The sequence below is a fragment of the Penaeus chinensis genome, chromosome 33, assembly GCF_019202785.1.
Source record: "Penaeus chinensis breed Huanghai No. 1 chromosome 33, ASM1920278v2, whole genome shotgun sequence".
NCBI lineage: Eukaryota > Metazoa > Arthropoda > Malacostraca > Decapoda > Penaeidae > Penaeus > Penaeus chinensis.
In genome coordinates this window covers 10918236-10940735 of record NC_061851.1, presented here as the reverse complement: position 1 = coordinate 10940735, position 22500 = coordinate 10918236, and the positions used below count along the sequence as shown (strand labels likewise).

General features: G+C 35.7%; 1 protein-coding gene across 7 annotated transcripts in view; it reads right to left on the bottom strand.

Moving 5' to 3' along the window:
* Positions 1–22500, bottom strand: part of LOC125042936 (protein dopey-1 homolog) — a 32217-nt gene that overhangs the window by 1748 nt on the left and 7969 nt on the right. For 6 of the 7 annotated variants that reach the window (XM_047638750.1, XM_047638752.1, XM_047638751.1 and 3 more), the window contains 20 exons: positions 20981–21167; positions 20424–20589; positions 19774–19963; positions 19441–19616; positions 19011–19313; positions 16338–18240; positions 15360–15578; positions 15046–15182; positions 11544–13836; positions 11088–11321; positions 10652–10873; positions 10399–10525; positions 10053–10206; positions 9384–9595; positions 9073–9225; positions 7864–8059; positions 7420–7434; positions 3575–3742; positions 3249–3384; positions 1–3143 (listed from right to left, as the gene is read on the bottom strand). The exon at positions 1–3143 is cut by the window's left edge and continues 1748 nt beyond it. In XM_047638750.1, coding sequence (XP_047494706.1) covers positions 2838–3143; positions 3249–3384; positions 3575–3742; positions 7420–7434; positions 7864–8059; positions 9073–9225; positions 9384–9595; positions 10053–10206; positions 10399–10525; positions 10652–10873; positions 11088–11321; positions 11544–13836; positions 15046–15182; positions 15360–15578; positions 16338–18240; positions 19011–19313; positions 19441–19616; positions 19774–19963; positions 20424–20589; positions 20981–21167 — 7497 coding nt within the window. In that variant the 3' untranslated portion in view covers positions 1–2837. The remainder of the gene's footprint in view (positions 3144–3248; positions 3385–3574; positions 3743–7419; positions 7435–7863; positions 8060–9072; positions 9226–9383; positions 9596–10052; positions 10207–10398; positions 10526–10651; positions 10874–11087; positions 11322–11543; positions 13837–15045; positions 15183–15359; positions 15579–16337; positions 18241–19010; positions 19314–19440; positions 19617–19773; positions 19964–20423; positions 20590–20980; positions 21168–22500) is intronic. The other variant, XM_047638749.1, reaches the window with a different exon arrangement.

Sequence of the window (22500 nt, the reverse complement as noted above, 5' to 3'; positions counted from 1 at the left end):
AATATATTAAAATGAAAACTCGCCTCACATTTTTGTTAAAATTTTTATCTTTACAGATTTGTGTTCATATATTTGTATTACCTATCAATACTGGTGATTCAACTGCCATACCAGAGAAAAGAAAAATCATTTCACATGATTTACTATTAATCCTACTTGCAGGACATGGGATAAAATCATGATACAGATAAAGTACAAGAAAGAATACACTAAAAAAATCCAAAATTATCAGGATCAAAGAAACCTGAAAGTACTTTGTTATACTTCTTATGAAAGATAGATACTGAGAACCATCAGCAATGCAAACTCAAATGTACATCTCTTGGGATATAACTGTTAATCTCTAAAGAAAATATCATTTCCTGGAATGATATGTACAAGGAATATAGCTATCATCTTACATAAATATCAGTAATAAGCTATAATAAGAAGATGCTTTATTGCATATCTGAAAATCATTTGCATGTACATACTATACATACTCTCAAGCAAGATCATAAACAAGATATAAGATTATCAACTAATCTCTTCAAATGCTGACTAGGATTAAACACACACACAAAAGAACTTGAATATCTCACCAACAGTAACAAGAGCTTTGGTAAAAAAAATTAAAAAAAAAATAATAATAAATAAATAATAATAATAAATAAATAATAATAATAAAAAATAATAATAATAATAATTACCAACCGTTGCTAATCTTTGGGGTAACAGTTGGGCTTCGAGTGGATGTAATATTACCAATAAAAGGCCATTTGAAGTAAAGAAAGGCTAATGTGCACCGGGAAGATACACAGTCCTTTTTCAAAATCATGTTCAACATACATACATACATAAAAAAAAAACATAATCTGGGAGTTAAAGTAAAATCTTCAAAAATCCTGAAGGCCCCCCTAATCAAATATATTTGTGACAGTTTTTACTGACATACTGCACTGATTCTAAGACAATCCATTATTTGACTCATATGTATAAGTTGACCATTATAGATTTAAAGTTTATGTTACTGTCGGCATCATAGTAATAAAGTAGTTTATCATAAAAATCGGAAAGTGTATCAGATTATCCCCTATCTGTCGGGCCACGCCTATAGCCATCATAACAAACAGACTCATCATGCCAGGTATGGCTATAGGCATCACGACGTGCTAGAGCAAGTCGTGCGGAAACTTCTGCTACATGTAGCGGACTCCCGGGCCAAACTGCAGAGTGGTTGCCATAAATCACCAGAGTCTGTGACACCCAGAGATTTCTGATACTGTCATTGACAGGTTAACAGAAGATGCAGAAAAAAAGTGAATCCTTTAAGTACAGAAGGTCCAGTAAATGAAAAATATATTCTACATTCACCAAGAATTATGAACCACATTTAGGTCATGATTTATCTATTTCTAAAGAAACAGACTTTTGACATTTTTATTTTCCATTATTATTTTTTAAATCATGTCTGTGTATACAAAACCAGACTATGATAATCCATTTACATCCTAGAAAAAAAGTTTTACATCTCAACCATCCTCCCAACAACTGCTTACAATTAGTACTAAAAGACATCTGTGCAGCTAATCAGTTATTGATAAGGCACCTGGTCATCAAAAGTCTCTTTCCAAAGCTCACAGCCAAATACAACACAAGCTCAACAAAAAACAAAACAAAGAAAAAGATAAGAAAAGAAAAGGGGAAAAAAAAATGTAGTAAAAAGTAAGCCCATTCTGACAACACTCACACTAAAAATTTGCAAACTGATATTAAAGGAAATCCACAAAGTCTATATACATTCCTCTTCTTTATCATTTTCTGCAAATGAAGGTACTGTGTTCATGCATGACAAGTGTCCGCATGGATTCCATAACTAACATCAAGTAGAAACAGCTATATTATATTTTCCATAAAATGTCATTTCTCACCTGCCATGCCTATTTCTTTGAAAACAATTATTGTCTTTATTTCTATGACAACTAAAAAAAAAAAAAAAAAAAAAAGACTTTTACATTGTTTATGACTGAGCTCACCATAATGTGATATTGTTTTGACAGCTACTGTATTGTGCTTTCCCATTTCTTCAGCCTACATATCTGCATCAGAATCTGCAGATAAAAGGAAGTATGAGATATTAGCTGCAGCCATTTAGAATGCACTTTATTTCTAGTTGATTTTATCTTTTCATGAAAGCTTATGTTTATATGTCAACAACTGTATTCTACAACAAGTTGAAACTGATAGAAATCCTATCATTTATACATATTCATTTTATATCAAGCAATGCTCACTTCAGATTGCCCTGAATTTTAAACTAGAGTTGCAAGCCTATCTTTTAGAATCTCTTTGAGTGGTGTTTATACTGGTACATGTCTCTATGTGTAACTGGATATGTGTAGAAATGTATGGGTAAAGTTGTGTATATTTAGTAGAGTATATATAAGCAATTCTATGTTGACACCTAAGGAGAGAAGACATTATGTATTGATATATGTGCGTATCATATACATGTACTAAATTTTCTATTATAGTTTCTTCTTACAAGATTCATCTATAAAGGCCTAAAGAATAACATAAAATTTGGTTGTAATATTGAGCCAGTCTCTAATATATGCTTTTCTTTAGAATATAACTGTGATAAGTAATGACATCATCTATGGCATTTTGCTATTCAAAAATCAAACAATAACAACTTTCATGTATAAATATTATATTTACTATTTTTTGTGAGTTCACTTAACTGGTATCAAAAAGAAAAGCAAACAGAAGATAACATAGTGACCAGACAAGTATTGCTACAAAGACATACAGCAATACCACATACTAATCCAGAATAAGATATCCTAGGAAAAAGCCTACGAAGGAAGGGGTTCCAGGAAATCTCGCTCAATGACAGCCTCTATGTGTGCCAAGCTGGAGTTGGGAGTGGCTGAAGTGCCTGAGGCAGATGATGGCCCTGAACTAGGCAAGGATGTGGAGGAAGGGAAGGATGAAAGGATCCCTGGGGGAGTCTGTCCGATTGTGGCTGCTGCCGGTGTGAATGATGGTGATGTGAGGGTGTTGAAGAAGGGCTGCAGATCTAGAAGGGTTGATATACTGGGCATCTTCAGCAGCAGTTCCCCAGGACGGTGTTCCAGCATCTTATTCTTTCCACTTCCAGGCTGAAATAACAGGTTGAGAATTTAACCTGTTCATATACCTATAAATTTACAAGAAAATATGCATGAAAGAAGCTAAAAAAAAAAAACAATTGAAGATTTTCTCACCTTATCTGCCATGAGTTTTGCAATTCTTGCAATATGAGGGACAAAATCACAACTTTTGAGTAGGATGTTACCAGCTCCTTCTGTCTTCTCTTCCACTTCAGTTGTTGGAACTGGACCAACAAAAGCCCATCGGTACCTTCAAATATTAAATATTGATAATATACACAGATTACTAAGTTGGTGAATCCCAACCAAGTCATTATCAATATTTCATTACAGAAAGGTTTTTTTTTATAAAGAAAGCTATAGGCTTTTGCTACTCCTCAAAAAGGAGCACTGAGGCAGGAAATCTTGTGTACCCCATGACTGTGTTGATAGCTACTCACATTTGGAACTGTGGCAGATGCTGGGCTGGAAGGGAAAGCATCAAATCCAATAGCTTACATGCTGCTAGGTACAAGGTCAACCATGCTGGATGGTTGTGAGCATTTAGTCCATTCTGTGAGCTAAAAACCCATGAAGAATCTAAGGTAGAAAGGCGCTTCAGGTGTGAACTGGAAACAGAAACAGTAGTGAGATTAACTCTCAGTCTTGCAATGAGGAAATCACATCAACATACAACACTGCTGTTTGAAATTAAAGGAAAGGAAAGTAGAAAAAGAAAGAAAATAAATAAAAGATTATTACATTCTTTAATTTATGACATTATGAGAAGGGAATTAATTTTCTTTATCATGGGGTTATCTCACATGAAATTATCTTTTAACAGTTCACAAAAAATCAATATCACTTTAAATTTATAACAAAATTAGCAACATTATTACCAGTAATCTTAGTATCTTATACTGTACAAAGCTAGCGCAGTTGGCTTTAGCATATATCCTTACATTATCATCAACAGATCAAAATGACAAAGCATTAAGACATAGGTCACATCAATTAGGAGAAAAGCCAATACCTCAAAAAGTCCTATGACATACAGAGAGTACCATATGAATTAACATTCAATACATCATCACAGTTTAATTTAACGTTTCATAACAATCTACTGGCCCCTATGTCCCTGTAGCTAGGGAGTCTTTCTTATCATTCTGAGATAAATGCTAGTTCTTTACATATCTTTGAAATTGCTAGGTAAAAATGATATGAATTCTATATTGAACTGAAAACGTATATTAAGATATTTCATATTAGCACTAAATAAGCTCTGATGCTTCTAGGCATAAATGGTATGAAATCATTATTGTACATCAAGAGGCTTTATATTCTCTTGCAGTGATTACAGTTTTCTAGTACTAGAGATAAGAAATTTATAATCATATAGCAACTGCAATTAGGTATTCAATTAGGAATTATTTGCATACTTTAAAATCTCAGGCAAATCAATTTGTATTTTGAGTTAGAAAAAACAATGAACCAATTAACTTTATCTTTTAAGCGTGTATCCTTTTTGGAGTGAGACTATTATCGCATTTGTACCATCTACAGCATATGGTATAAAAAAGAAAACATTAAGAGATTAACTTCAAAAAGGGCCTCTAGTAGGTGGGGTGACTGGGGGTTGGATCAAACTTAAAATGAATTGAAAAAGACTGAAAAATAAATAAAAGACGGAGAAAGAAAGAGATGGAGAGAACCATGAAAGCAATAGGAAGGATATGCTTGTTTCTGCTTAGCTGCTTTTTTTGAGCTGCATTTCAATGTCAATAGCAACTGTGTCATAAAGTCTCAGCAATGAGGTAGCATGGGCTGATTTTGCTTTCAAGCTCTGGAGAGAAATATTAGTTTGCTTCCTATATAAACACTTGTTTAGCAATCACTCATGATTTCTTTTCTCATTTTTTTTTCTAATTCAAGACTAGAATGGTATGAACTGCCATAAACAAAATCTACATTTTGTTCTTCCAATTTTTTTTTTCAAACAGATTTTGAATAAATTAAAATTCCTGTAAGTTTGCTTTTTTTAGTTTTCTTCCTATATAAACACTTGTTTAGCAATCACTCATGATTTCTTTTCTCACTGGGTTTTTTTCTAATTCAAGACTAGATATGGTATGAACTGCCATAAACAAAATCTACATTTTGTTCTTCCAATTTTTTTTTTCAAACAGATTTAATAAAATAAGAATGCACCTTTTATAGTTCATTGAATAAATTAAAATTCCTGTAAGTTTTTTTTTTTTTTCTTTAGTTCCCTCTAAATCAAAAAACATTCAGAAATATGAATGGGTCTAATCATGAAAAAAAAAATTGTACAAAATGCTCATGTTCTAAGTTGCATGCAAGTGCTTGCATACCAAGCCAATCCTAACCCCTGGATGCAATTGGTATTCTGTATCATAATATGACAGATTTTACAGATCAAAATATATTATACACTAACACCTTCCCTGAAATCAGTGTCAATTACGGAATTTTCTTTGTGTAACTGGCAATTCCATAAGTGAAGATAATGTCATTTGGAGTCACATTTAGAAGACTACAGCTGCCACAGTCATCTTAATATTGTAGCCTCTGATTTTGTGTGATTTCATAACTTTATGGTCATGTGCACTTTTGTTGGCCTCCTCAGCAGTGCCATTCTAGAGTACTTATTTAACCAGATCGACTGTTAAGTTACATGATGCTAACTTTTAAAATGGTGTAGTGTTGTTAATGATTGATGATTCTTATATATTCTAACACTAACTTCTTTTGCATAGAGGGCAAAATCCTTTGATGTTTCACAGACTTAATAGCTTTTCCTGATCATCTGAATGCAAGCAATTAACCAACTATCAACAAAACAGTGCTTTTCCAAAAGTTGGTAACTTGGTCAAATTGGAGACTGACTGTATGTAAATCCATTTCGCCTACACCATGTTCTAGGGTTTGATTGGGCTTGGTTGGCTACATCCTAGAATATGAGCAACAACAGTAGTATAATCTTTTTTTTTTTTTTTTTTTTCAAAACAGACTAGTCTTTTCTTACAGGCCTGTCTATCCTCATTTTTCTTCAACACCCATGCAGAGCGTGCATGGATTAGACTTGTCTGTGGAAACATAGTGGCAGCTGTTCTGTATAACGAATACAGAATATATAACTGGGCATTCTTATTTCTTGCCACATATAGTTACAAACACACAATGTATAAATATAATAGTCAATGGCAAAGACAAACAGTACCTAAAATGAAATGAAGTTCCACATAGATAAGCAACAACTGACATCAAAAGTACGGAATGATCTTGCATACCTTATAAAATCTCACATAAATTTCACATCTAAAATATAAAAATCACTGTCTATAAATAAGTACAAACAGGAGACACAAAATAAAATCTACATTTCTATTCAAATGTGCAGAAGATTCATCCAGCTACTGATAAAGTTTGAACCTTTGGGGGAAAAAACACTGTGCATACTGAATGAAAACAGAGAAATGTTACTTGACGAAGAAAATGAGAAATGAGTATACTGTACACTAAGAAGTCTTTTGATAGTACTAAATTTAGTTAAAGATTATCTACTCCTAGAATATTAATTCTTATATATCATATATGATTAATTTCCAAGATACAATCTATATGAAAATATTAAACTGTACATGCATTTCTAAATAAATTTTGCATTGTCATATTAGTCTGTATTCATGCTATGGTGCTGTCATGCTTTGGAAATTTTGGTTATTTAATTAAAATATTCCTAGGAAATACATACATTTTCTAAAAGCTTATGGGTGAAAATTGGGTTCATCCAATTTCTGATTTTATCATATTTTGCTAAAATAGTAAAATTTTATCATTACATTATTTTCAATAGCAGAGATACCAATTTAACCTGAATCTTATCACAATATATTATTTATATATCTTTTAACAAAAGAAAAACCTGGTTAGGAATATATATATATATTTATATATATATATATATATATATATATATATATATATATATATATATATATATATATGAACACACATTTGTAATAAAGATGTAAAAAAATACCTCAACTACCAAGACAAACAATTATGTCTGACATACAAGATGCCTACCTTTGACTAAAAATCATCATCAACATGAGACAGTGAAAGCAAAGAAATACCAATCATTCACCATAAGAGTCAGGCAAAAGTTAATCAACTATAAAGTATCTGAGCACAGCAGCAACTGGATATGAATGAACGAGCAGATGCATAGTTGCAAGACCAGCCTACTGGAGGAGACTATCCTGTATCTACCAGTTATTACCTGCCCCCTTTCTTGCTGTACCGTCATCAACGCACCACCACCATCAACAAACGCAGGTGAGGGAAGAGATATATATAATATTATACACTGCACTGTCTCTAAGTACAGAGAATGTCCTCTAGAAGCCTGTTTGCAGTAGAGGAAATCTTAAAAAGTAATTATTATCAAATGTATAGACTGAAATTTTATTTCTGCAGGTTGTCTGTTTTGTGAAACTTCTTTGCAGTTTCACATTTTTAAAAATCTACTTACAAAGTGAACAGTGTGGTGACAGGCTACCTTTAAAATTGTTGTGCCTTTCATTACTTCTACAAAAAACAAAGCCTTTGCACCAATATTCATAAATCAACCAAACTTAATTTTTGTGCAGCATTAAAAGGTGCATCATTACTTAAAGGCTAATTTCCAACCTCATTCACCAAATATTCCAAAGTCACATCATACCTAAACTGTTCTGTGTCAGTAGCTAGTTCTTGCTCCATCATGAGGAACACCTGCACCAGCTCTGTTATGATCACTGGCCATAATGAGGTCACACCCCGTGGGGACATCCTCAGGAGAAGGACACGGAAGCACAGTAGCACTTGGGCGACGAGGGAGGGCACCACTTGGCCCAACCGGGTCACTTCAGCCAAACGTTCTAGAATTTAGGGATGTTGTCATAGTGATGTGTATATCATATAGAGAGACTTTATATTTTATTTTTGTTTCAAAATATTTATTCTAAGTACTAATTTTAACTCATCACCATTTCATTTTCAAAAATTATTTAGATTTTTCCTGCAAAATACTGACTCACCACTGATATCACTGGTATCTACTGTCATTTTATTTTGTAAACTTTGTTTGCACATGCATGGCTCCACAAGAGCTCAGTCACAAATGTACCAATTAGTATGCCTATGTGTCCTCAGCTGATTTCCCCTTTCCTTGAGTTTTCAGGATTTTTAATATCTATTAATATCAATGATGCTATTATTGATTTTGACATTATGATTATAATTATATTGTTAACAATATCAATAGCAATAATAAAATAAATAAATAAATAGTCAAATAAATAATGGAAAAGGGTGCACAAAATAGATAGGCAGAACTAGTAATTGACTCCTTCGTCACAAGCCGTCTAAGTGTAAATACAATCAGTAAGCAAAAATACAGTGGACATGACATGCAATTTTGCACAAAGTGAAATCTAGGATGTGATATTCTATCAGTTTTGTATCTTATTTTCTTCCTTAAAGCTGAGAAGGTTGTGCCTGTGCTTATTTTTTTTTTATGTTATATTTCTAGCTTTGAAAACTTTTGAGATTTGGTGCAGCATACACAGAATATATAGTGTGTGTCTGTGCATACAAAAAAACATGTAATGCTTTATTCTCCCATATATAAACCCTTGTTATACAATTGCTCAAAATCTGTTATCTATATATCTTTATTATCTAACACTGACCTCCACCATACTGACATTTCAAACCATGCCATGTTTTCAACAAAGTTTATAGCTAGAAGCTGATAATCAGGATTATCTTACATTTTCACATCTAAAAATTTTCTATGGAACATATAGCAGTTGGATAATGGTAGTTCCTTGCATACTGACAAACAAGAGATACACACACCAAAATTAACCCACTATAAACTATCCCTTACCTTGGATATCTGGTATGTGTCGCATGTACTGATCGGTTTCTGAGCAGAAGATGGTGAATGCCAGCCTCTTCAGCAATCCTGCTCTAATTTCATATTCTGACTCCTTACTAGAGAAGAGACTTAGTGATCCTCCTTGGGACATGGACACACGAGCTGGAGAGGGGATCGAATGTTCAAGATATCAAGTAATAATACAATGTGCACAGTTCCATCAGTCAGTCAAAAAAATATATTTCAAGAAGAAAACACCTAAAACATCTCATTTCTTTTAATTCTGTTTAGTTAATCATTATAACTTATTCTCTACTTACTCAACAGTTCCTTAAACACAGTCTTGTCATGTGTGCAAAGAAAATCTACAATAGTCCGCCAGTATGTCAGAATAGGTGGAAGCATCATGAATGCTTGTGGGTCTAGGAGAAGATCGATAACATCTCGTCTCCAAGCTCGGAGAGTATACTGGTAACCCGACAACGATGACAGTAACTGAGAACATGCAGCAAATGCAGGCATGTTCGACCGGCTAAAATAAAGTAAAAAAAGTGCAATTAACTTTCAAGTACGTATGTAAATGGAAATAAAGAAATTTACACAGACAGAAAAACATACATAACTTGCTCTAATAATACTCTTTAACTTTTGCAATACAAATGAAAACTTCTCAGGAATCTAAAATCCTGAAAACAAATGGTTAATGACTAGGTCTATAATGAGCTTGGAATAATTCCATAGGATCTAAAGATTTTAGAAGTTCGCATTTATCTTGTACAGTATCTAATGTTGCCTTCAGATTGGCCCTGGCATGAGTCAATAGTGCAGCTCTTACCTGAACTTATACTAATTAAACAAGAATAATAAGTAACCTATAATTAAATAATTAGTAACCTATAACTAACTCTTCTCTCTCTTTTTATAAATAACATGTATGCAAACAAAATAAGAGCTGCCTAAAGGTACTGGTTAATGAAAGGAAAACTCACGTATGGTTACGCAGATATGGAACAACATTAGCCATGATGTTTGTGAGTAGAGGAACAACCTTGTCTTTCTCCTCACTCACATACAGTACATCTAGTAGAGGGGCTAATAATTCTGCAAGGACACTTAATGCTGCTACACTGTATGCTGAGGCATCTGAAAACAAAGAAAAAATATTTACTGCAAAATGTACATATTTCTTTTTCAAAGACACTGGAAAATCTTAAGAATATACAAGATTAAAAAAAAAAAAAAAATAACAGATATAAAATCAAAGTAAGGTCAAAAACAGCAGAATTCCTCTATACGAGTAAAGAGCTTTTCATGCAAAACTAATTTTCATCTCACCATTCATACCCTCCTTCTTCTCTGCTGTATCAGTCTTGACTGTAAGGTTTCGTCTTAACCATGTAGTAGCCTCAAGACAGGAACCTGCAATACTACTACAGCACTCTAGCAACTTGCTGGATACTTCCTGAAAATCAGTTTTCACTGTTAATTATTACATCACAGGATATAATTATATGCATAGAACACCATGAGTCCAGCAGATGCTTACACTGTCTACATTACCATCTAAATTCAGCAAGTATAAACTAACCTGAAGTTCCTTCACATCTTTCTTTTCCTGAGGGGCAGCTGCTCTTTGAACAAATTCATTCAGTGTTGCTAGAAGAACCAGCTGGGCAGGGGGTGACAAACCAATAGTTCCTTCTTTTACCATGGTTAAAAGTGGTCCCCAGCATTCACCAAGTTGTGACCCTGGACACTGCTGAACATACACATAGAACACTTGCAGGACACTAACTTCCAATGGCAGGCCCTGTAAATTCGAACAAACAAATTATCAATAAGGCTATAACGGCCTATAACAGCAATAAAACTATAACTGCCCCTGAATCATATAAATAACATCTTACTTTCAAAATTATATCACTCATGTTGCATATTTCCCATGCCATTTGTTTCCAAACTCTTGAACCAAAATAAGCAAATGTAACTGTTAAACCCATTAAAAAAAATAAAAGACAACTTACCTGCTGAGCACCATCAACTATTGGTGGTTGCTTCACCACCTGTTTGACAGTCGCTACTAGTGTATGTAGAGGTAACACTCGTAGCAAAGACATCATCTCTACAAGAGCCAACTGGTGTGGGCTTCCACTCCACAGTAGGCCTCCTATACCACTTTGTTTGTTGTTGATGTTAGAGTCATTGTTAAGACCAGCATTACTGTTTGCTCTAATACTTGAGGCAGCAATGCCAACCCCCTGTAAAAATGTAATGGATTTATGACATTACTTGATAATTCTATTCAACAACTGTAAATTACTGAATCTTGACTATGTTATATTTTCCATTGTGTATATTACACTTATTGGAGCCTAAATAATAGAAACTGTTTTATAGCAAATCAACTTCAAAATTTTTAAAACAAATTACAATAAATCATTACAACTATATATCATAAAGATATTAACACATAAATTTACCTGCCAAACAACACTGATAGCTGCAAGAAGATGTGGTGTCTGGTGGTGACAGATGGGTGATAAGAGCTCTACAATGTGTTGTCTCACAGCCCTTCTACTGCCAAGTACAAAGGCTGAATCCTGGTCCTGTCCTGTAGCCACCCATAAAGCCAGTAGGGCCGAGATGATTCTTGGCAGATGGCAGAGGAGGGTATGGCGAGCACAAGCAGTTGGGTCTAATCCACTGCTGTCTACAGGAGCATCAAGGATTTCACCCACTGGAGAAAATACATGTAGCAGATTGTATAATATCTGTCCTGCAGTCTGGCCTGAAGGAGGTGCAGAAGATGTAGGAAGAGATGACGATGACCCAAAAGCAGGTGACTGTGCTGGATCTAAGAGGCAATAATGTACAATAGTTGTGAGACTTTGCAGAAGGATAAGTGTATAGTCAGGTGGAGCATGAGGTGGTACAGCACCAGGCAGATAATAGTGGGCCATTCCTTCCAAAAGTTCACATACATGGTATGTTACAAGCAAACTGTTATTAGGGAGTGATGGGCCCATATGAGGCAGTGCTGCTGTAAAAAGGTGCAACCAAGATCCATGTAAATGCCGAAGATGATGCTGTTTTAGTGCTACAGTGATAACCTCCATGAACATGGGCTGTGCTGGAATTGGCTGACCCGGCTGATATTTAGTGGTACTAAAGCCAGTATACTTCATGCTGACACTTGGTGGATCTCTCACCACTGCACCCTCTAGTCTATCTGCAGCCAGTGTGTCTTCTAAGCGGATGAGAGCCAGTGTTAAGTCCATCACTCGAGCTAGGTAGGTTTCCAAGCGATGTACAGCACCAATGTGGTTGAGCGATCCACAGTTGTATTCTTGGACTTCTTCAGTAAAAGTGCGTGTTTCCTGGGATGATGGACGTTTGTGATCTGTAATCACTGATGTACTTGCACTGGTCATGGCATGCACAGATGACAGCAAACAGTGAAGCACACACTTCTGAACTTTGCATTTACTGAGCAGATCTGTAATATATGGGGTGAAACCCCTGGGGGCATCAGTCACTAATGGTGACAAATGTGTGAAGACTAGGACTAGAACCTCAGCTGATGCCACTTGCACTTCCTGGTTATCTCGTAGATGTTCATCTCGAAGACGGAGATGAGGAAGGCACGGATAGTAAGAACGCAAGTAATAAAGGCATACCGTGATAACTACTTGAAGATACATAGTAGACCGGAACTGACTGACCATCTCTGACACATTTCCACCATCAAACCCATCACCAAAAACAGATCTGCGATGTCTGGCTAACAATACGATGAGAGGTGAAGTTGACTGTAGTGTACTAATGCTAGTTGATGCTAGAGTTAGAAGGGATAACTTTGGTTGTGCCTCAATAATATTTCTAATTAGGGACAATCCATTTGAACACTGACCACTATCAACCACCTGAGTGTACAGGAGCATGTGAGAGTGAAATGGATGTCTTGTTAACTCTGGCACAGTTCCATCACTTACTACAGATTGTGACACTGTATCCTGTTCACTTGACCCATCACTTTCAGGATACTTGTATCGTGAAGTCACAACAGCATCTATCACCTCCTCAAGAATACTCTGAACCATCTGTGTTGGTGTCCAATTTTCATCATCCGAATCTCTGCTACTTGAAACGGTTGATTCACTTGTAACTTGTTCAGGTATCACTGTAGTTGAAAGTTTCTGGTAGCTGCCATTTTGGATTCTAACTGCATTGGAAAGGTTTGTTGGTTTGTTCATCTTGGCCAGATCTTCCATATCTATCCATGGATGCTGAGTGAAAGGATTAACCATAAGAGATATTGATGCTTGTAGCTGTGGCTGCTCATGACTAGAAGGCAGTTCAAATTCTGTAAAGTTTGCATTGTGAGTGACAATCTTCTTGCTGTCTTTGGAAATTGAAGTAAATGCTAATATATGTTTGGCCGGGACAGGCACGTGTTTTCCCTTCCCCTGACTTTCTCTTCCTTCCTTGCTCACATGGTACATGACCTCTCCTCCTTCAGAGCTGATGGCATAGATCTGTGACTCCTCTAGAGATAATTTGTGACCTTGGCCTTGCTGGACAGGAGGCAACTTCTCAATGTTCACATGCTGCACACTAACTCTTCGGGTATGTGGGTGCAGCAATAACACCAGGATTGGGTCTATGAGCCGAGCAGTGTCACTTCTCTGAAGAGTTGTAGCAAGCCATGCATGTGCAAGGCTTCGCTCTATGCCACTATCCCCTCGAAGACGTTCAACCATCAAGAAAAGACATCTGCAATTGGGATCAGTCTATTATATCCATACAAAGTTGGCAGGGTAATTCATACATACATTCATACATACAAACAATTGTAAACACTTTTATACTTACTTTTATGTAACTATATATATTTATACTTTTACAAATACATTAGTGGAGAAGTTATTGTAAAGAAAAAAAAGACAAATGGATCTGCTACAAAGTAGAGATACTGGATGGTCATTTATACTTGCAAATTGAATGTCTAATGTAGAGGATGGAGAAGCTTCAAGATTTATACATCAAATTTCAAATTAAACAATTTTGGTATCTTATATACAGTCTAATAGTACTCTATTTTACCTTTTCACACCAAAATAATGAAAAAGAAAGGTTTCATGAAAAGAGACATTTTATCTATGGGATAAGAAAGACAGTAGGCTGTACTAAAATCCAATGATTTTGTAACTCCACTTGAATCTCATTAACCCCAATGATCCAGATGACATGACCATCACACCATGAAAAAAATTGGCTTGAAGACCAGGTGACATGAACATGCTATCAGGGGAAAATCTGGCTGTGGCCTGGGGTGACGCAAACTTGCCTCGTGAGCATTTTGGCTGAAGACCAGAGTGACAGGAAAGACTTGCCACGAGTGCACAAACCTCTTGGAGGAAGATTAGATTCATTTAGCATTTAGAAAGGGTCTTTTGCACTATTTCCATTTATAAATGAGTGTGGATATATAGCAACTGTGAACCATGACTGGAAGAGCGCTGACTCCAGGGAGGATGCCATTTTCATGCTTAAAAAAAGAAAATAACATTGCAAAGGGGAGGCATTGAGCCTTATCACCACATACAAATGTTCACGTGTGCCTGGCCTACAAGCTGGGCGTCCATCAGAGCGGCCACTCACATAAACCTAATGCCTGGATTTTGGGCCATGTGGTCGCCGTGAAGCAACTGGATCCAGTAGGTTAAAGGGACTTGTGATAGAGTCAGAGATGTAGCAGATAAGCAGATTCAATTAATAAGACTGAAGGTTATTGACATCCTTACAAAAAAAATTCATTTCTTTAAATCTACCTATTCAGCCCATTAACTTGTATATACTTGTTTCTGAACAATTTCTAGTACAATGAGACCAAATAATTTCTGAACACATGTAGGAAAATAAAAAGACCTTATGAATGTACAGTTCAACCAATAAAGCAGAACTAAAAGATTAAATATTCACCTGTCAAATCCTGGGAAATTTCCTGCAAGACCAGAAGATAGGTTTCTTGATACCTGCCACAGTGTCATCCACTGGTGCATGGCAACACTGTCATACTCTGCCCTGATGCCTTCATGACTCCATAGTACTCCACTCTCCTTGAACAAAAAAAAAAAAAAAAAAAATTCTTCAAAATCTTTAGTGTTGTTAAGTAAGAGAGCAAAGGCAAATGTAGAGCATACAAATTTTGATACTTTTGAATAAAATGGTATAACCAGGCAATTGTGAAATATGTCAAATCATGATGAAAGCATGAATTATTAAGTAAGACTTACCTTCTCATCAGTCACAGGTACCTGCAATATATATGTGAGAGTGGCAAGAATCTCCCTCTCCACAACAGACATAGGGGACTGAGGTGGAGCAGATGTCAGCGTTACACTTGGGCTGCGAGGAAGAGTCAAGTTGTGTAACTGCAGGAGAAGTTCTGTGCTGCCTACATGGAGGTGACTCATTGATGGCCTCAAATGACTCCAAAGCTGTCTTGCCATGTGCTGAAATTAAAATTATGAAGCTGGTTATTTCATGAGCATCATATATATATATATATATATATATATATATATATATATATATATATATATATATATATATTTTTTTTTTTTTTTTTATATATATATATAAATATTTATATATATATATATATATATATATTTTTTTTTTTTTATATATATATAAATATTTATATATATATATATATATATATATATATATCTATAAATATTTATATATATATGTATGTGTGTGTGTGTGTGTGTGTGTGTGTGTGTGTGTGTATATATATATATATATATATATATATATATATATATATATATATATATATATATATATATATATATATATATATACACACACACACACACCGTTACATATATATCACAACCAAATATTTGGTGTACATGAAACTATAAATATGTCAATAACATAAAAAATAGTCTATTTACATTTGCACATACATCAACATTTACTTCTAAATCTACACATCTATCTATGTATCTTCATCAATCCATCTATCAATCTTCTCTCTCACACAAGAAAAAATGCAAAACTTTGGGGCAAAGAAATTCAGGACAATTAATTTCCAGCTGTCAATTTGTAATCACTGTTCTTAGTGTTTCTATACTACTGATCTAATTCTCTAGGCCTAGAATTTCAAGCTGGGCTACCTGAATTTTCATGTATTTTTTCTCCCTAGCTCCAACTAGCCAGTCATTCATCCATACGTATGAATAAAATGAAGAAGCACAAACCTGATACACTGTAGTATGATGAAGGAGGATGTGGGTATGTGTTGGTAGGAGTAGAGGGATTATATTAACAGACACAACCCCAGGTCCTCCTTTGCACCCAAGTTCATGCTCACTCCGCCATACAGACAGCTCTGACTGAGCCAACATCACTAACTCCAGCAGAGTAGACACAGATGCCATAACAAAGCGAGGAGAGACTTGACCTCCATTGATGACACACGCTATGAGCCCAACAAACCAGTGAGGAATCTGATTACTTGGCCTGTTCAGAGGGAGTCCGGGAGTCGTAGGGAGTGATGACAAGTCAACCAATATGCTACAGGCAGCTTTGAAGACTTCAAATTGTTCATCTGCTTTGTGGTGCAGCTGCAGGACAGAAGTGAAGTCGGTAATTTCTCTCTGACCCTGTGAAAATCCTGAAGACGATGTAGACACTCTTGAGGGAGATGAGCAGGGGGATGACTGTACCTTCTTTCCTTTACTTTTGACTGGAGAAGTGTGTGTGGATTCTACTTTATTTTCACAGCACTGCAGACATTCTCTCAACAAATAATTCAATTCTGATAGACTGTCCATCTGAAAACTTCCTGATCTACTGAGAGCACTCTGAAAATCAGCGAGATTTGAATTTTCTAATACAATTTTTTTCTGAATAAACTGCAAGAAGAATTTTTCAAATACTTTAACATAACTATATAATGGCATTGAGCCCTGATGACTAGGGCTCTGAGGTGCACTTTCATACTCATCCTCACTTGCTTCTTGTGATATCAAAAATCGTGACAACTCTGTGGGTTGTGAGGGTATTTCTTCCATGTCAACTCCTGAATCACTGGGCACCTCCTCTAAATTGGCATGCTTATCCTCCCCACTGCTTACTGTTTCTCTTTCTTGGTCAACATCAAACAAGTCCTCACTTATTTCAGGTTTAATTGCATTTGGGGTAGCAATTTCATTCTCCTTTTCTACAGAAGTGTCTTGTTTTTCTATATTTTCACCTTCAGTTTCTCCTTTCAATCTTTCAGAGTCCTCCATAGATGAATTTGACACTACTGAGATAAAGGATGTTTCTGCTTCTCCGTCAACTAAGTTCTCATTATTACTTTCATCAGTGAGTGAATCAACTGAAAGGTCTTCAGTTTTTTTTCTTTCAACACTATTTGGATCATCCTCACTTGCCTCTATTCCTATCTGTACAATGCCACACTCTGAGGGAGGACTCTCTCTTGCAAAGGCTTCCTGAACAAGCAGAGGTCGAGGAATAGTAGACACTTGAGAAAGAGCATGCATCTGAAGGGATGCAAAGGTAGTGATGCTTGCTCTTGAATCTGGCCTTGACTGAGATGCTGAAGGAGGCAAAGTGACTGAAGGTATGAGTTTGTGTAAGATTGCCTGAGAGAGAGAAAGTCCTGAAGAGAGTTCTTTAGCAGTCAAAGTGCTGAGATGTTCTGTCAGAAGGGAGGTAACTGTAGACAATACCTCTGGGAGCCTTGAAGCTTGAGTCTGCTGCTGAGTATCATGTGGAAGAGATGTCAACAGATGTTGCAGCAGAGTGCAAATCTCGCAAACTGTCATGACTGAACTACCCACATCTAAAACAAGTTTGCCATCATCTTTTTTCTCACCCCCATCCATCTGACTAGCTTTGGCTTGACATGCCATGCTGAGTAAACCTGTGAGATGCATCCATGGGTATGATGGCTGTAGGGCACTAAACAGAAGAGTGGCAGTTTTAGTAACCTCATGAAGTCCCCTGTTCCCCTCAACAACTGGTTTAGTGCCATCTGGTGAGCGAGAGGGAGGTGGTGGGGTCTGCTTGTCTGTTGTGCTTTGTCTTCTGCTAGAGGGTTCTGATGGGGTGTTATTTGAGGCTTGAAGCACTTGGCAGGTATGGTACAAGCACCTGTGAAAGTTATTACTAGTATCACTATTTTATAACAATACGATTCCAATATGGATTGAAAATCATAAGGATGCAATTTTTAATTTATAAGGCTGAACTTTTAAAAATCCAATGTGCATCAAGAAAAATATCCATAAAAATATTTCAGGTACATGTAAGCAATGGTGCCATTATAATACAGAACACCACTTAAAAATTATATTACAATAACCATTCCCTGCACTGTAATCCTTAACCCATTCGCCCTGGATTTATGTTCTGTCCCCTGTAGTTTTTTTGTGACTGTTGTTACATACAGATGGCTCCACATGTGCTCAGCCAGCAAGGAGTCTATCAGTAGCCCTACTGACCAATTCTGATTTCCTCATTCCTTGAATTGGCAGGAAAATGTGTTTTTCTTTTTAATACAGTTGACATTGATACTGTTATTATTGTTATTGATGTTATAATTATTAAATTATCAAAATCTCAATAACATTTAAGACAATGAAATAATGCAAAAGACCCTTTCTAAAAATCGAGGAAAAGGGTAAACTGGTGAGATACGTAGGACTAATAACCGACTCCTTGGTGACTAAGTACTTGTTGAGCCATCTATGTGTAATTACAATAAATAAACTTGTATTACATTGGGCATGGTATGTATTCTTGCCATATGGGGCGATTGGGTTAATTGGGATAACACAAAAATCTGATTCTGACCCAAAATTAGATTTGGGCCTTAAATTCAATTCTTGAAACCTCAACACTCACACCAAATTTGGGCTTACCGTAAAAGATCTAGAAATATGTCATCTAGAATGAAAGGCCCAATTTCTGGCTTATCCAGCAGCGAGACTATCAGTCTATATGGTCGTAAATCAGGTGGATTGGTTCCCTGGCTAGTTTGCAAACATGACACAACCCCTTCCACTAAAAGGGGTCTTGAGAATGTTTCAAAATATGCATTGACTTCAGTTCCATCTTCAGTGTTACTGTCACTCACAGCACTGTTGAGGCGCTTTACAACAGGGTGTTCGGAAGACAAGAGCGAGAGGTTGATTTCAGATCCAAGCAACCATGCATACAACCTCCTAAAAGGTAGAGGAAAATGTCAAATGATGATCAAAGAATCTAAAAAAAATACACTAAGATAATTTTTATGTACATATATATAGGACATACCAGTAAAAAGCAAGGATATCTTATTAATTTCTTTACCTGTTCAGGGACATATCTCTTCTCAGCAACACTAAAATGGCAGAGGTGACAATTCTGACCAAGTCTGGCCGTAACAGTTGCGTATTATGCATGGGAAGGGCAGCTAAAGTCAGGTCAAGAGCTGCTCTTTGTACCAACACACTACTATCCTCCATTGCTTGACACAATGCTGAGACCTGTTGAAGATTCACATGTCTCTCAAATAGGAAAAATCAAAGGAAGTTATAAAAGAGAACTATTTAAAAAAAAATCCCACCCTCCTTCTTTCTCACAAACAAAAAGATAAACAGTTACTTATAAGATTAAGATCTTCATTCAAGACAGAACACTCACCATAACATCAATATTTGTGCCGAGGATATACAACTGATCTTCTGTGGACAATTTCTTATTATAGCAGGATGTAATATGGGTGATGGCAGGAAGTCTCACTCCTGAGTTTCCCCAAACACAGTCCCACAAGCAGCCAAAGAATTCTGCTTGTCCCACTCCTTCAGCAACTCTTGTTAGCAGCTGAGATGTCCTAGAAGAGAAAGAACTCCTATCACTAAGATTTTATGAATGATTAATTCTAACAGGAATCTTATTGATCAACAACTAATATAGTAGCTGAAATAAGTCCTAATGTCTAAAACTAATAATATTTCTTCATGCAGAAAAAACATAACAATAGGGAATCATTAACACTTATTAAATATTAGCTGTGAAAGAAATATAGATGATACTGTACATTAGTGGATCAAGTATAACAAATTGTTTTAGAGAAACAAATATACATCTTACTATAAGTTTTATAAACGTTCACATTAAGTAAGTAATACTCTAATCAGTTTACTACATCCCAAATTCACTAAATTTCCACCCTACCATTTTATCTAAATAACAAAACCTAGAACAAGTTTAAGCATGAGTAATCTGGCACTGTTTTCCAAGTCTTTTTGTCCTTTCTACTAAATGTATGTACATCAAGCAAGTGAATATACCTTTCAAGATGATCAGAACCTTCTTCCAAGCCGGCCAGAATTCCTGACAGGAAACCATTCAGTCCTGGGCGTAGTCTCGGGCCCAATGGGACAAAGTGAGTTTCATATACTGTTAGCAATGCTGATCTTACATTCATTGCAGCACTGCTAAATAATGGAAATAAGCCTGAAAGAAAATTGAAAATATTACATATTATTTGAGTTTGTGTGGAATGAAATACTGACACATCAGGATATTTCAAAATAATATATCTTCCTTTAAATAAATGTCCATAGTCTGTATATACCTAATTCTTAATGGTCCCTCAAAATGGAAGTCTCCTATATCATTAAGCAATAAAAAAAAAATTCTACACCCAATCTGATTACATTTTCTAATGGCTAAAAAAATAAAGTCTCTAATAATATAATAACAAAAATAAAACAGATTAAAAGAGATTCTGTGTGAAAATGAAAGACAGACTTCAATATATATTTCTAAAAAAAAAAAAAAAAAAAAAAAAAAAAAATATATATATATATATATATATATATATTCTTAAAAACAGGGCACAAACCTGCACTGTATATGAAGAGTTCTTGTGAGAGCCTGTTGGTCCCCATACACTTGAATATAATATCATATGTTTCTAAGGCTTTCAAATGGACACCCGATGGTAGAGCTGGGTGCATGCATTGTGCTAATCGTTTGCTTATCGTAATTCTACGAGGAACCACAGGATATTTCATGTGGGATAGTAACACCTGTTGTGGATAAAAGAAGTGTCAAATCAGTCTGCACACACAATGTACTACAAGGTATCCCTACTCATAGATATAGGGGCCCATGTGAAACAAAATCAAGAACTCAAAGGCAAAGTGGTATTTCAGGTGGATAAAATGCTTCACCTTCATTCTCCACTCCTGACTTTTTAAATATCAAATATTATGTCACATCATTTCAATTCACTTTTAAGAACTTTCAATCTGAAGAGTCTACTGATAACTATTGTCAAATACTTAGAATATGAGGAACCTGAATTAACAGGATAATATATTAATGCTTGCAGAACATTAATTAATCTATTGGTTAAATTAATGCAATATTATTATGAGCATTAAGGTTACAGAAACACTACCATTAAAAATAACTTATCTACTAAATGCTTGCAATATATCTGATCCCTCAACCCCTAACAGGTAGCTGAACTCCCAGAACAACCATCTGCAAAAGAGCTAGTACAAAATATCCTAGACAATGAACATACTTTGCTGCTGCATAAACTTTGTTTCAAGAACTAGTAACACTCATAACATGAAACCATAATTCAATGACACAGCTGTTCTACTATAATTCTCCATAAGAGAAATTAAATATCAACCCCTTGTATCCTGGTGACCATCACATGAAAAAATTAGGCTTAGGGCTAGGTGATGTAAATATGTTGTCATAAAATAATATGGCTGAATGCTAGGATGATGGGAATGACTTGCTATGAGTGCACAAAGCTCTTGGAGGGTGACAAGACCTAGTGGGCCTTTAGAAAGGGACTCTAGCATCATTTCCATTGGTAAATGAGTGTGAAATGTACCATCTGTGAGCCATGACTGGAAGAACACAGGCTCCAGGGAGGACACTATTTCCATATTCAATATCCTATTCCTGCCTGCTGTGACAGGTGGAGGAGGGTGTATTACAGAAAACGGAATATTACAAAAATATTTCTAATGTTACATATTGTTATTGTTATTGCACACTTACGAACTACCTAGAGGGGTGATTTAGAGTCAACACTAGGAAAACTTTCTATTATCAACTTGATACATTTCAAATGGCATAGACACTGGAAAATGGTCAAAAAACAAAAAATGGTTATGCAGAAAGAGATAATAACATTGCAAAGGGGAGGACAGAAATGTTGATAATGCACACTAGTGTTTGTGTGGGCCAGCCTTTAGGCCACACACCCAGGAAAGTCAGAACTCAACTCAAGTAAGCCTAATGCCCAGGTTTTGCAGGCATTGAGGCTTCCAGATTGATTGGGAAAACTCAATGCCGACATGTACTTCATACACCAGGCATCACACATAGTCAAAT